The sequence below is a fragment of the Hemicordylus capensis genome, chromosome 5, assembly GCF_027244095.1.
Source record: "Hemicordylus capensis ecotype Gifberg chromosome 5, rHemCap1.1.pri, whole genome shotgun sequence".
Classification (NCBI taxonomy): domain Eukaryota; kingdom Metazoa; phylum Chordata; class Lepidosauria; order Squamata; family Cordylidae; genus Hemicordylus; species Hemicordylus capensis.
Window position 1 is genome coordinate 60,620,385 of NC_069661.1, and position 14,133 is coordinate 60,634,517.

General features: G+C 42.5%; 1 protein-coding gene across 6 annotated transcripts in view; it reads left to right on the forward strand.

The window, feature by feature from the left end:
- SMAD1 (SMAD family member 1) overlaps positions 1 to 8,576 on the forward strand; it is a 60,350-nt gene extending 51,774 nt beyond the window's left edge. For 4 of the 6 annotated variants that reach the window (XM_053255436.1, XM_053255433.1, XM_053255435.1 and 1 more), the window contains 4 exons: positions 675 to 896; positions 4,376 to 4,632; positions 6,174 to 6,242; positions 7,189 to 8,576. In XM_053255436.1, the coding sequence (XP_053111411.1) occupies positions 675 to 896; positions 4,376 to 4,632; positions 6,174 to 6,242; positions 7,189 to 7,332 (692 nt within the window). In that variant the 3' untranslated portion in view covers positions 7,333 to 8,576. The remainder of the gene's footprint in view (positions 1 to 674; positions 897 to 4,375; positions 4,633 to 6,173; positions 6,243 to 7,188) is intronic. The other 2 variants (XM_053255437.1, XM_053255434.1) reach the window with 1 other exon arrangement.
- The last annotated feature ends 5,557 nt before the right edge of the window (positions 8,577 to 14,133 follow it).

The following is a 14,133-nucleotide window of genomic DNA, read 5'->3' on the forward strand; positions in this document are numbered from 1 at the left end:
CTAGGCAGCTGCTCCCTCTGAGGAGCTCTGAGGGAAGAGAGTAGGGTTGAGCAGGTGTGGTTCACTCACCTTGTGGTGGAGCCAGGTCTTCCTTTGCTACATGGATTTATTACTGTGTTTGCACAAGTAAAGTTACCAGTTAGGGCTGTTGCCCAATGAAAAATCTAAGCAACTAAAATTGATATGTTTAATTGCCTAAAGTTCACATGACAGCAAAACAATAATGCGGGCAGGGCAGAGATAGTTTTAGATAGAGCATGTGTATCTTAAAAGATGAGCAGGCCTCGTCTTAAAAGAAGAATTCCCCCCTGTGTAAGAGGATGGCAGTGTTTAGAAGTACTTGTAGCTATTGCAGCCCTAACTCTTGTTTACGGACTTTCAAGGCTGTGTAAACGTGCATCTGAATGCTACTTGTCCAGATACCTGCTGCACTCCCTTCCCTCCTCCCTGCTTGAAAGCCTTAACTGAATTCATGCAAGGAGCTAGCATGGCTCCAGTGTACCACATAAAAGGGCATTGTGGGAGAATGGCTTCTAATTAGCAGCTGCATAGGCAGATTATTATTTTTTCTTTAGTGATCATAAGCCAAAGCCTACACACTGAAAATAAATAAAACTTTAAAGCTCAGGAACTCATTAATTCCAGTGTCAGAGATTGTTTTTCTTCCTTTGCAGATGTTCAGGCAGTTGCCTATGAAGAACCCAAACACTGGTGCTCTATTGTCTACTATGAGCTCAACAATCGCGTTGGAGAGGCATTTCATGCCTCTTCCACGAGTGTCTTGGTGGATGGATTCACTGATCCTTCAAACAACAAGAACAGGTTTTGCCTAGGGCTGCTTTCTAACGTTAACCGGAATTCCACCATTGAGAACACCAGGCGGCATATTGGCAAAGGTAATGTTGGCTTTATTCATAGTTGAAGGGGCAGGGAGGGAGAAGAAGAAGAAATGCAGGGTGGCTTATTGCCTCTAGGATTTCATTGAGAAGTAATGAGTGCATATATAACAGTCTTTTTTTTAGTACATATGCAACTCATACCAGCAGGAGTGGGGTTACTTCTAATTAAAGTATTTGCTCAGAGTAATTTTTCTGAAAAGAATCTGATAAATTAAAAAAAGGTACTAAGCTGAAGTTGTTGTTTTTTTTTTAATCCATTAAACTTCCACAAGTACTAATGTAGCTTGCAGAATAATGGGGAAGGCTTCTTGTAAAGAAAAGATGGTATCTTCTGCCTTCCTAATCCAAAGCTGGAAAACGCTGCTCACTTTAATTTCAAGGTCAAAATATATATGGGGAATAGATGAGGGAATTTCACTTAAATGGCCAAATGTATTAACACAAGTATGTGTTGACTTCCCTTATATTTAAGGGAGTAGTTGGCAATGATCTAGTTTTCATTATGACTTGAATTTCAAAAAGCTGCCTTTCTTGTGTCTCTCTTATGGAGATCAGTTTAGGTGAAATTTATGACCTTTGTTTTGAATTAGTTTGGAAGGAAAGTATGTCGGACTCACTGGCTGGCTTGAATGGTGGCTTTAGAGCTTATTGAAAATGGAACCAATATCTCACAGTGGCTCAAGTGCTTCTCGAGCTGTATGGTCATGTTTTTAAAAGCCAGATATGAACAAATAAGCGTTCCCCTCTCTTTCAAGGTAGGGCAAACATATTCAACTATATAGAAGAAGCATTTCTGTCCCAGGTGTGTAAAATACATTGGGGAACATCCACAATTGGCGCTCTTCAAACCACTCAGCACATCTTTTTGGTGTACAGAAGGGCTTGTGGGTGTGTCTTGCAATGCTTGTAACTCAGTACTTGAAACCCAGCCCATTTGCTTCTCATGCACAGAACGGTGGTGGTGGGGAGCGTAAAGACATGTCCAACACATGGAACTGGTTTGGGAGAACTCTGGATTACAGCCATAATTGATACTGATAAATCAAATGTCACTTAATAGAAAGAGCACTAGAGGCTGGCACTGCTGGTGTGCCTGTCTCTGGTCAGGCATACTAGGGAAAGTATACCTGCCTTTTCTAGTTCAGTTGGTAGCATTACAGTTCCTAGGACTATTTATCTCATGCGACCAATAGAGATGCAGCACAAAGGAGTCCTATTTCCTTGGTCTAAATGATTCAGTGAGGCATCTTAATCACAAATTTATTGGAAAGCAGGTTTTGCTTGTAAATTCAACTGATCCTATAGTAAACGCTAGAAGATTTAAGAAGTTAGAAAATAGTGTGCTATATACATACATTCACTGATGTAACCCAGCTGTAAAAAGGTACTGTAGCTTTTGAACACACTTGCATCCCCAGAAATGACTTCTAATTAGGAAAGGCCTTATAATATAGGAACAGCCCTGCTGGATCAAGCCCAAGGCCCACCAGATGCCTCTGAGAAGCCCACAGGCAAGAGCTGAGGGCATGCCCTCTCTCCTGCTGTTACACCCCTGCAACTGGTACTCAGAGGCTGGAGGCGGCCTATAGTAATCAGACTAGTAGCCATTGATAGACCTGTTCTCCATGAATTTGTCTAAGCTTCTTTTTAAAGCCATCCAAGCTAGTAGCCATCACCACATCCCATAGCAGAGAATTCCATAGCTTTATTATGCACTTTGTAAAGAAGTACTTCCTTTTGTTGGTCCTAAATTTCCTGGCCAGCCATTTAATGGGGTTTGTTTGTTTTTTTGTTTACATTTTATATCCCGCTCTTCCTCCATGGAGCCCAGAGAGGTGTACTACATACTTAAGTTTTCTCCTCACAACAACCCTGTGAAGTAGGTTAGGCTGAGAGAGAAGTGACTGACCCAGAGTCACCCAGCAAGTATCATGGCTGAATAGGGATTTGAACTTGGGTCTCCCCGATCCTAGTCCGGCACTATAACCACTACACCACACTGGACCCTGGTTCTAGTGTTGTGAGAGAAGGAGAGAAATCTCTCTACTCCATGCATAATTCTATATGCTCCTATCATGTCCCTCTGTAGTTGCTTCTTTTCCAAACTAAAAAGCTCCAGATGGTTTAGCCTTGCCTCATAAGGAAGGTGCTCCAGGCCCCTGCTCATCTTGGCTGCCCTCTTCAGCACCTTTTCCAGTTCTACAGTATCCCCCTTAAGATATGGTGACCAGAACTATACGCAGTACTCTGCATGTAGACATACCATAGATTTGTATAAGGGCATTATAATTTTATTTTCAGTCCCCTTCCTAATGATCCCTAGCATGGAATTTGCCTTTTTCACAGCTGCCGTGCACTGAGTTGACACTTTAAACAAGCTGTTCACCATGATCCCCTCTCCTGGTCAGTCACTGTCAGCTCAGACCCCATCAGTGAATATGTGAAACTGGGTTTTTTTACCCCAATATGCATCACTTTATACTTGCTTACATTGACCCGCATTTGCCATTTTGTCACCCATTTACCCAGGTTGGGGAGAGCCTGTTGAATCTCCTCACAATATATTTTGTATCTCACTATCCTAAATAGTTTAGTGTCACAAATCTGGCCACTTTGCTGCTTACCCCAGCTTCTAAATCATTTATGAATAAACTAAGTCTGCCCTAGTACAGATTCCTGGAGTATCCAACTTCTTTCTTTCCTCCATAGTGAAAATTATCCATCTATTCCTTCCCTCTGTTTCCTGTCCTTCAACCTGTTACAAATCCACAATGAACCTGTCCCCTTATCCCATGACTGCTAAGTTTACTCAACATCCTTTGGTGGAGAACTTTGTCAAAAGCTTTTTGGAAGTACAAATATACTGTGTCAACTGGATTATCTTTATCCACATGCCTGTTGACACTCTCAAAGAACTCCAAAAGGTTAGTGAGGCAAGACTAAGAATCATTCTGGTTCTCCTTCAGCAAGGCCTGTTCTTGTATATGTTTTAACAACAATTTTGTCCTTAAGTATGCTTTTCATCAATTTATCTGGCACCAAAGTTCAGCTAACCAGCCTGTAGTTTCTTGGATCCCCCCCCCCCATCCCTCTTTGAAAATTGGAGTTACACTAGTTACTTTCTAGTCCTCTAATACAGAGCCTGACTAGGGACAAGCTACATATTTTTGCAAAGAGATCAGCAATTTCACATTTGAGTTCCTTCCAAATTCTTGGATAGATCTTGCCTTGGTGATTTGTTAATTGTTCAGAACCTGCTGTCAAATTCAAGGGTATGTACAGAGTCCTAAAGCAGCAACAGTGTGTACATGACTTGACACACAGCCAGTGTAACATGCAAAGAAAGAATATGTGCATCTCTACCATAGTGATTTAACTAGTTCAGGTGTACAGAATTCATGTGTTACTGTGTGGTACAAATGTAGTTCTTCATCTGCATATTAGACTAAATGACAAATCTTCTATACCTTTTTTAGGAGTTCATCTGTATTATGTTGGTGGAGAAGTTTATGCAGAGTGCCTTAGTGACAGTAGCATATTTGTGCAAAGTCGAAATTGCAATTACCATCATGGCTTCCACCCAACCACAGTCTGCAAAATTCCAAGTGGTTGCAGTTTGAAGATCTTCAACAACCAAGAGTTTGCGCAACTTCTGGCTCAATCTGTGAACCATGGCTTTGAAACCGTGTATGAACTCACAAAGATGTGCACTATCCGTATGAGCTTTGTAAAGGTAAGTGAGACTTGTTGGGGATTGCATGTGTGATATTATGAGCTAGGCAAAATAGCAAATTTGTGGCTTATGGTTTTAATGTCTTATTTACATCCTTTCCGTTAGTAGGATGGAGTGCTCTTTATTTGGCAACTGTATAGAATAAAAGTTAACTAGCTGGGCCAGGCAACAAGAGCATCTGTGCCTCTGCTGGCCTGCCCGGCCCGCTTCTCCCCCGCCTGGCTGCGGTTTCTGGCTGACTTTCAAGCTGGCTGGTCCCCATCTCCTGCACCCCCCCGCCTGCTCCCAACAGCTGGGCCAGTGCCTCCTCATCCTGGTGGCCATCCCGGCCCACCGCTAGTCCGGCAGCTGCTTGCGAACTCTCACGAGAGCTGCCACGCATGGGATTAGCGATGGGTACGCCTAGGAGAAATAAATATATAGATAGATGTTTCTATCTAGAACAATCTTGTTTCAAAATAAACTTCAATTATGTAACATCCACTTCTGAGCTGTTTTAACAAACATTTGTGGCAGGCTTTAGCTGTAAGGTAACATTACACAGCCAGTAAATCTTGGCCCAGGTCTCTCCATGTGTGTTAACATGTAAGCGGTTCCTCCTGGACAGCATTTGTGTAGTATAGTCCACGGGTTCCAAACCAGTAAATCCTAAAACAGCAACAGGATAATGTTGTAGTTTTAGCAACATCTGGAATACCCCTGGTGTACATTGCAGAGCTAAAGCTAAGGAGTCCTTCACTCATAAAATCAATATGAAAGTTACACTGTAGACTTTCAGAGGAGGGGTGGTGGTGGAGGAGGAGAAAATTAGAATCCTAGATGTCATGGAGGAAAACCTCTAGTTTTGAAACTAGATTACCTGCATGGAAACCAGGTAATTGAATGAATCAAGGTCTTGCATTGGCTGACTTGCTTGGCCATACCTCAGCATCTGTTAAAATCTCTCTCTCCTCTAGTGGTGCGTGTATGTGAACACATTGGATACTAAGCGGATGTTCATACTTCTTAAGACACCAATGGGTATTTTCCCTTGCAGATGAACATAAGAACAGCCCTGCTGGATCAGGCCCAAGGCCCATCTAGTCCAGCATCCTGTTCCACACAGTGGCCCACCAGATGCCACTGGAAGCCTACAGGCAGGAGTTGAGGGCGTGCCCTCTCTCCAGGTGTTACTCCCCTGCAACTGGTACTCAGAGGCATCCTGCCTTTGAGGCGGGAGGTGGCCTATAGCCCTCCGACCAGTAGACGTTGATAGACCTCTCCTCCATGAAGTTGTCCAAACTCCTCTTAAACCTATCCAGGTTGTTGGCTGTCACCACATCTTGTGGCAGAGAATTCCACAAGTTGATTATACATTGTGTGAAAAAGTACTTCTGTTTCTTGGTCCTACTGGAACTCTGGTGCCCATACTTCTCCCATTCATGTTTTTTGATGGCTGGTTCCAGGTGTTGTCTGAACTTGTCTATTGTTCAATGAACTGGTCAATAGATAAGAATGTCTATTGGATTGGGATATAGTTGCTAAAGCTTTTTCATTTTCAGGATCAAGTACCGTATCTTATGGACTATAAGATGCACTTTTTTCCTCGAAAAATAGCCACCAAAATTCAGGTGCGTCTTATACTCGTATCTGCGTCTTATACTCGTAAGCCTGCCCAACAGGTTCGAGGAGGGGGGGCTATCCCCCGGCAAAGCCTGTACCAATGCTAAAGGAGGGGGTTGGGGGCAACCCTCTATTAACCCCGTGCTGCCTGGGGACTGCCGCTCCAGCTCACCCTCAGCCGCTTGGGCCGTGGACTCCTCCCCGACGAGCCGGTGGCCTCCGAGGATCGTGCCACTGCAAAAGCTTCCAGCACCTGGGCCCTCCTGCGCTGCCGCTGGGCCCTCACCTGGACCGCGTCGGCCTCGAAGGCAGAGTCAAAATGGCGGCCATTGCTGTGTGCACCTGCACGCACTGCCGCGGCCCTTCTTCGAGGCTCCCGCAGTGGGGAGCGTCGCCGTAGATGGCCCTTCGCCTGTGGGGGACGCAGTGGTCCTGGGCGCGGCTGAGGCATGCTTGGCGGTGGCCGCGCTCGCAGCGGAGTGGTCCGCTTTCGCCGTTTGCGCCCTCGCTTTCTCCGTTCTGGGCTCAAGGCCCTGCAAACAAGGCACTCTGTTCTGCTCTGTGGCAGAAGGAGGGAAAGGACAGAGCGGGGTGCGGTGGGAGGGCTTGGAGGGGAGATGGAGGCGAGAGGAGAAGGAAAGTTCAGAGAAGTTAAGAGGAGGAGGACGACGATGACGAAGAAGAAGAAGAAGTGGGAGGGGAGGAGGAGAAGGAAAGTTCAGATGAAAGTTTTCTGGGATTTAAAAGGTCTGTTTGGTTTTATAAATAATGGCAAATGTTATTTTTTTAGTTTGGCTTTGTAAACTATTGATAACAGTTTAATATGTTAAAACTCTGAAAAACTGGATTAAAATTAAGGTGCGTCTTATAGTCCATAGCGTCTTATAGTCCATAAAATACGGTATAACTGTGCCAAAACGAATAGCAATGAGATATATGCTTCTCTCTTTCTAGGGCTGGGGAGCAGAATATCACCGGCAAGATGTCACAAGCACACCATGCTGGATTGAGATACATTTGCATGGCCCCCTTCAGTGGCTGGATAAAGTTCTTACCCAGATGGGCTCTCCTCATAACCCAATCTCTTCTGTGTCTTAAATGAATCTGAGCAGCTACTCTCTGGAAACGTGTTGAGCCTTGCATGTACTTGAAGGATGTATGAGTCAGACACATGTACAAAACTGGCAGCAGCCTTTATTATACTTGACTTCTGTGACCAACTGTTAGATCAGGAAAAAAACCCACTAATAAGTTGTTGGCATTGAGGTTTTTTTTAGTTTACAAAGTAATATTATCTTGCAAATCTTTATGCAGGGCAGTGTGTAATAATTGGGGATGACCAAGTCAGTGTAATCTGGACCCTGTTCCTCAAGCAATCTGTACCTAGCGCACTAAGATCCCCTTGTGTTGAACATCCATTGTATTGTATGTGACACTCAGGGGTCAAGAAATGTTGACCCAATTCACCAAACAGACAGAATATTTTACTCATCAGATGGTTCCTTGAGTTGGGTTGCTACATTATTTGTCAGGACTTGTTTCATTAGACATCATTTTTCACTTCATAGATTCGTAGACTAGTGGATTTTCTGAGCCCCTACATTCATTTTTTTTTTAAAAAAACAGCTTCCCACAATATTTAAAAGCCATTGGTCTTGGTAATAGTTGCTATCCTCTGAAAAACTAAGGCTTTTGTATAACCTTCTGAAATTGTGTACTGACCATACTGCTGCCAGAATTTTTAGGTATGCCCTTTGCTAAATGTATGTACAGTATATTTGGAAGTTAGAGATGGACTAGCCTACAAAAATTAGATAGATGAGGGAAGGGAGTGGGAAGGGAAGCTGACAAGGACAGATAGAATAATACTGTAAACATAGCTTGTTAAACAAGTCCAAGTCTTGCTGTGTGCATTTCATTTTTATAGTGGCCTCATCTTACTAACTGATATATTTCTGCCCATCCACAACTTTACAGAGCAGGGATGGGCCAATAAATGCTTTTGTCATGTACTGCAGGGTCTGTATATTTCAAGACAAATTGTACAGCCTTTTCAGATTCGGCAGTTTAATGCAGTCACATAACGGAAGTGATTGTTTTCATTTTGTAAGAGCTTTGTGTTTTGCCAGTTTAGCAGATGTTAGCACATGTTGGGAGGACTTAAAAAACTTCAAGTGTTTCAGACTTAAAGGTTGGTTTTTTGACCATTTAAATGTTTTCTTTCTGCTAATGTTTTATATTCACTCAAGCTGTAGTACTTTTTCAGTATTTTTTTATTCCAAAACTTAGTGGTTCATCTCTACTGGAAGTTCAAATAAACCTATTGCTTACTTTGATTAAAATGCAATCTTTTGTGTATTTCTTGCTAGTTGGGTTGTAACAAGCTATATAATGCTTTTAAAATGTGATAGGAATGAACAGAAATTGTGAAGAACAACAATATTTTTTAATGTGCGTACTCCTTTTCAACCAAAAGTTCACAAAGTTATTTACATAGCAAAAAGAATGTGAAGATGGTTTCTTGTCTGAAGGGGTTCACATTATAAAAAGAGCTGCAAGGGCCAATATCCATTAATGTCCCACAACTTCAGGGGAGGTATGTTTTTTTAGAGGTATAGGCACCTGCAGAGGAAAGGGTGAGGATTGCTGGAAATAAACCCCCGTCATGCAATGGAAGATGCTCGTCTGTGAGCACTACATGAGCTGATGTCAGTCCTCATGTTTCTTTGTATAATGTAAGCCCTTTTGGAGATGGTCACAAGTCACCCCTTGCATGACAGACACTCTTCTGTGAGAGTGACCTTTAGTTTGGAGCTTGACCAAGAGAGGCAGCAGTCACTGGGAAGGGGCATTATGCAGAGTTATGGGGTCAGTTGCTCTCTTGCTGCTAGATGTAAGAGAAGCACTACAACTTTGCCCAGTTAGGGGCTTTCCTAACAAGGTACAAATATAACATGTACAATGGAACTTGTAAACAAACCACCAACACAAAGGACCAAACAATATTTTTTAAATCCCCTTTAGTCCTATTTGACAAAGCACTTGTTTGTGTTTTGGTTTTTTAAAATCTTGTATTGAGTTTTTGCAGGAACTGCTCTGTAAACTCTTCTGGAGCTGTTAATGTTCCCACACCATGTTGCTAGTGGTCACTATTGTTTTAGTGACTTGAAAGTTGCTTGCACTGTGTGTGGTCCTTTATTAGTCTAAAACTAAAGAGTTGTCTAGCTTATTGCTGGAAAACTGTTGGGCACCAAAGTACAGTTAAGAGTACAGGGATGTGTGTATGAACGTGATCAGTCTTTGTAAGAGATGTGTTTTGCACATTAAGTATACAAGCATTCTTATATCAAACTGTTTCAGTGGGACTGATGGTACAGTCTTCTACACATGTCTTGGAAATGTCCTGAGAGATCAATCTTTGAAAGATTCATATAGCTTTTTTAATGGTTGTGCTCTTACTGTGAACCACCTTGTGAGGCATTGTGCCTAAGGTGGGATTTAAATAAGATAAATTCACTTTCTTGAATCTGCACTTAACAGCAAAGTAAAGCTTTTATTCCTCCCAACACATGTTTCTGGGATGGATGGGAATCTTGATATGATTATGATATGGAAATCTCCTTAAATACCAGAATGTACATGCGGCAGAACAACTCACCTCATTCTGTCCTTTATACTATTGCAGGCTGCCTTGTGGAATAGTGCATGTTACTACAGGTTGACATCTGTGGATATAAGCCTCTCTTTTTTTTTTCCTGAGTGAAGTGAAGCCTAGGCAACCCATCTAGCAGTGGTGAGAATTGCCCAGTAGGTAACTGTTCTCCTGGCCCAATGATATGAGCATGTCTGCCCCTATTTGTGGAAGTTCTTGTGCTCTTAATGTACCTTAAGATGAGAATGTGTGAGTTGTCCTACTACTGGATCATGCTCCTGTGCTATCCAGCCCAGAATCCAGTTTCTGAGAGTGGCCAAAATTTAAACAAATGAGATTAGACAAGTTCATGGCCAATAGATCAATGGTCATTGCCTACAAAAGGTGGGAGGGAAACCTCCAAGTTGCAAGGCAGTGCTTCTCCAGTGACTAGGGTAAAGCTCTGGCTACATTGCTCAGTGCTCTCCCACCCATGTTCTTGAGGGTTACAGCATTCGTCTGAAGAGGCAAATGCCATAAGCATAATCACACCCGTTTCTGTGATCAACAAACTGGGGCACCCCAGCCTGCTGATCATGGAAATGGGGTGCAATTGCACTTAATGGCATTTGCCTCTTCAGACAAACTTCATAACCATGAAGAGCATGAGAGGTTCAGTGACATGTTGGGGGCAGCACTTCGCAACCCACTTCAGACACTAATCACATGCAGCTTTTTTTTTAAACTGATCAGGGCTCTAGTCTTTTGAGAAAAGAAGAAAAATGTATGTCTTTTCTAAATCAAAAAGCTCCAAATGCTTTCACCAACACTGAACACTGAGTTGTTTTGATTGAACCTCCTGGTTAATGGCAACATGGGTAGCCAAAGCCAACCCCATTCATGTATATGTGAAGCTAGACTGCATTTATCCCAACGTATATCATTCAAACTTCATTGCTTTGAACCTTATCTGCCAACTTCTTGTCCCTTCATTCACGAATAATGTGGTGTTACTGATTAACTTGGCTACCTTGCTACTAATCTCTGACTTGTTTATGAATAGCACTGAATCCTGAGAATATATGAATCCTTAGGAGTAGGGGTATTGCTTCCTCCCATTGTAAGGAGAGCTGGTCTTGTGGTAGCAAGCATGAAAGGTCCCCTTAGCTAAGCAGGGTCTGCCCTGGTTGCATACGAATGGAAGACGAAGTGTGAGTACTGTAAGAGGTTCCCCTCAGGGGGATGGAGCCACTCTGGGAAGAGCATCAGAAGGTTCCAAATTCCCTCCCTGCCTTCTCCAAGATAGGGCTGAGAGAGATGCCTGCCTGCAACCTTGGAGATGCCGCTGCCAGTTTGTGAAGACAATACTGAGCTAGAAAGACCAAGGGTCTGACTCAGTATATGGCAGCTTCCTATGTTCCTATTGTGGGAACCACAAGTTTGCTTCTTGAACCACTTAGCTACATTCAAGGAAGATCGATCTGTTGTGGCCAACTAGTTGTTAGTTTGTCAGCTCTTGCAATACCATGTGGCAATTAATTCCATTGGCTACTTGTGTATTCTATGGGGGAACTACTTTTGATTAATCCTAGACCCGCAACAATCAATCTCTTTGGCCTCGAGTTGTAATAAGGTTGCCAGAAACAACCTCTCTCTTTTGGACACTTTTCTTAGCTAGTATATGTGAAATGGTCAAAAATCTCCTGAGAACTTGGCAAAACTCACTCACTCGCAATAAACAAAAGCCCTAGAACTTAAGTGGGAGACAGAAGTCTTGTTTTTCATATGTGGTGGCTTGAGTGTTATACAATCCACTGTATCATCAGAAAAACAAGCTAACGTGAATAGGTTATTTTAATCAAATAAACAGACATTTCTGCTTAATGCTGACAAGCTGAAATAGGATATTTGAGCAAGAGCTGCAAATATTTCAGCTTCTCTCTTGCTACTAAAATGGAACAGCATCAAAATAAGTGGAGCTAAATGTGGCTTTAAAGGGGCAATAACTTCTAATCATGAGCAGCTGAATGTGAATCATTGGAGGCAAACAATTAGTAATGTCACCCTGTAACAAATAATAAAGGAATGGATACATAATGGAATTATACTGCAGGCTCTCAGATCACACCTTCTTAATGTGATCAATTATCGGTCCTTTTTATCTTGCCTTCAAAGTCATCACATATGCAATTGCTTCTTCAAACTATGCTTTGCATTTTAGTTCTTTTTACATGAAAAATAAGATGTTTTGCACACATACAGGAAAGTATACCCTGAAATGCAATTTGGTTTGCTTTTCAAAGTGTTTAGCATCTCTGCTTTCATTTTATGAAAAAGGAGAAAAAGTTAATTGCAAGTCTTCATTATGGGTGGGTGGGTGGGTGGGTGGGGGGACAGCTTGAAAAGGCAAGTAGTGTGGTACTCCCTAGCTTGAAAAACATAGACCTCAGAGTCTCTTGATGTGTTAAAGCTAATTTGGCTGAGATCTGCATTGCACATAGCTGGATGGCTGCTCCTCCCAAGACTGCTTGGTATGCAGCTCACATAAGGGTGTCTTGGCTTAGGAAGTTTTTATAGTGTTGACAACACAGGGCAGCATTTGCCAGTGGATATATATCATGCAGGCACTTCAGTGCTGATGGTGCTTTGTAGAGGCTGAGCAAAATATGCAGCACACAAGTGTTTCGGATGTGTACATACAACTGAAGTGCACTATGTGCCCACAGCGGTGGCTTACTGTTGCTGTGTAAATACCTATTGGAAAACTGTGTGCTCTTCTGGTCACACAGTCTTTTAAAAAGGAGATTGTAGAGATGGAAAAGTATACCAGAAAGGGGGAACTAAAATGATCAGGGGATTGAAGCATCTTCTGATGTGGAAAGAATCCTAGAGTGTGAGAATCCCATAAGCCATGTAGTCCAACCTCCTGCTTGATGCAGGAAGTCCAGAGCTGGGGCATCCCTAAGAGATGGCTGCCCAGCCTCTGGATGAAGATCTCGAGCCAAGAACCCACCACCTCCCTAGGTAACTGGGGACCATTGTTACGCTGTTCTTACCATTAAGAAATTTCTCCCTCTAGCAATGGAGGACAAGTCTCTGTCCTCTTTTATGTGATACACTTCATTACCTGAAGGGCTGTCATGTCCCCTTTAAGTCTTGTTCAGGTTAAACATACCCAGTTCCTTCAACTTTTATGCAAAGGGCTTATTTTCCAGAACCCTAGCCATCTTCATTGTCTTCCTCTGAACCTATTCCAGTTCATTTACATCCCTTAAGTGTAGTGCCCAGAACTGGACACTATTTCAAAAAATATGACTAGTGTGAAATAACAGAGAACTACTACTTCCCATGATTTGGAAACTCTGGTTCTGTTAATGCAGCCTGAAATCACATTAGCTTGGGGCTCAATAATGCCTAGGAATCAGCTTGCTATGATGCCTGGAAATTTAAGTATGGTGCCCAAGCCAGGCTATTGATCATGAGCAAGCAAGGCAGGAAGTGTACCCTCCTATGGAGCAGATGCTCTTACAGCCAAAGAAAACTTGTCTAGGCCTGCATTTTGAAAATCACCTAGAGATAAATTTAATTATGTGGTATAAATAATGCCATCAATAAATAAACCTTCATCAGCTTGTGATTAACTGCAATTCTGAGATAACTTTTGCATGTACTACCACTAAGCCAGGTATCCTCCATCCTGTACTTATTGTGAACAGGATGGGGAATGTACAGGTGAAACTCGGAAAATTAGAATATCGTGCAAAAGTCCATTAATTTCAGTAATGCAAATTAAAAGGTGAAACTGATATATGAGACAGACGCATTACATGCAAAGCGAGATAAGTCAAGTCTTAATTGGTTATAATTGTGATGATCATGGCGTACAGCTCATGAAAACCCCAAATCCACAATCTCAGAAAATTAGAATATTACATGGAACCAAGAAGACAAGGATTGAAGAATAAAACATCGGACCTCTGAAAAGTATACAGTGTACTGTGCTTGACTGGCCAGCAAACTCGCCTGACCTGACCCCATAGAGAATCTATGGGGCATTGCCAAGAGAAGAATGAGAGACATGCGACCAAACAATGCAGAATTGCTGAAGGGCGCTAATGAAGCATCCTGGTCTTCCATAATACCTCATCAGTGCCACAGGCTGATAGCATCCATGCCACGCCGCATTGAGGCAGTAATTGCTGCAAAAGGGGCCCAAACCAAGTACTGAATACATATGCATGCTTATACTTTTCAGAGGTCCGATATTG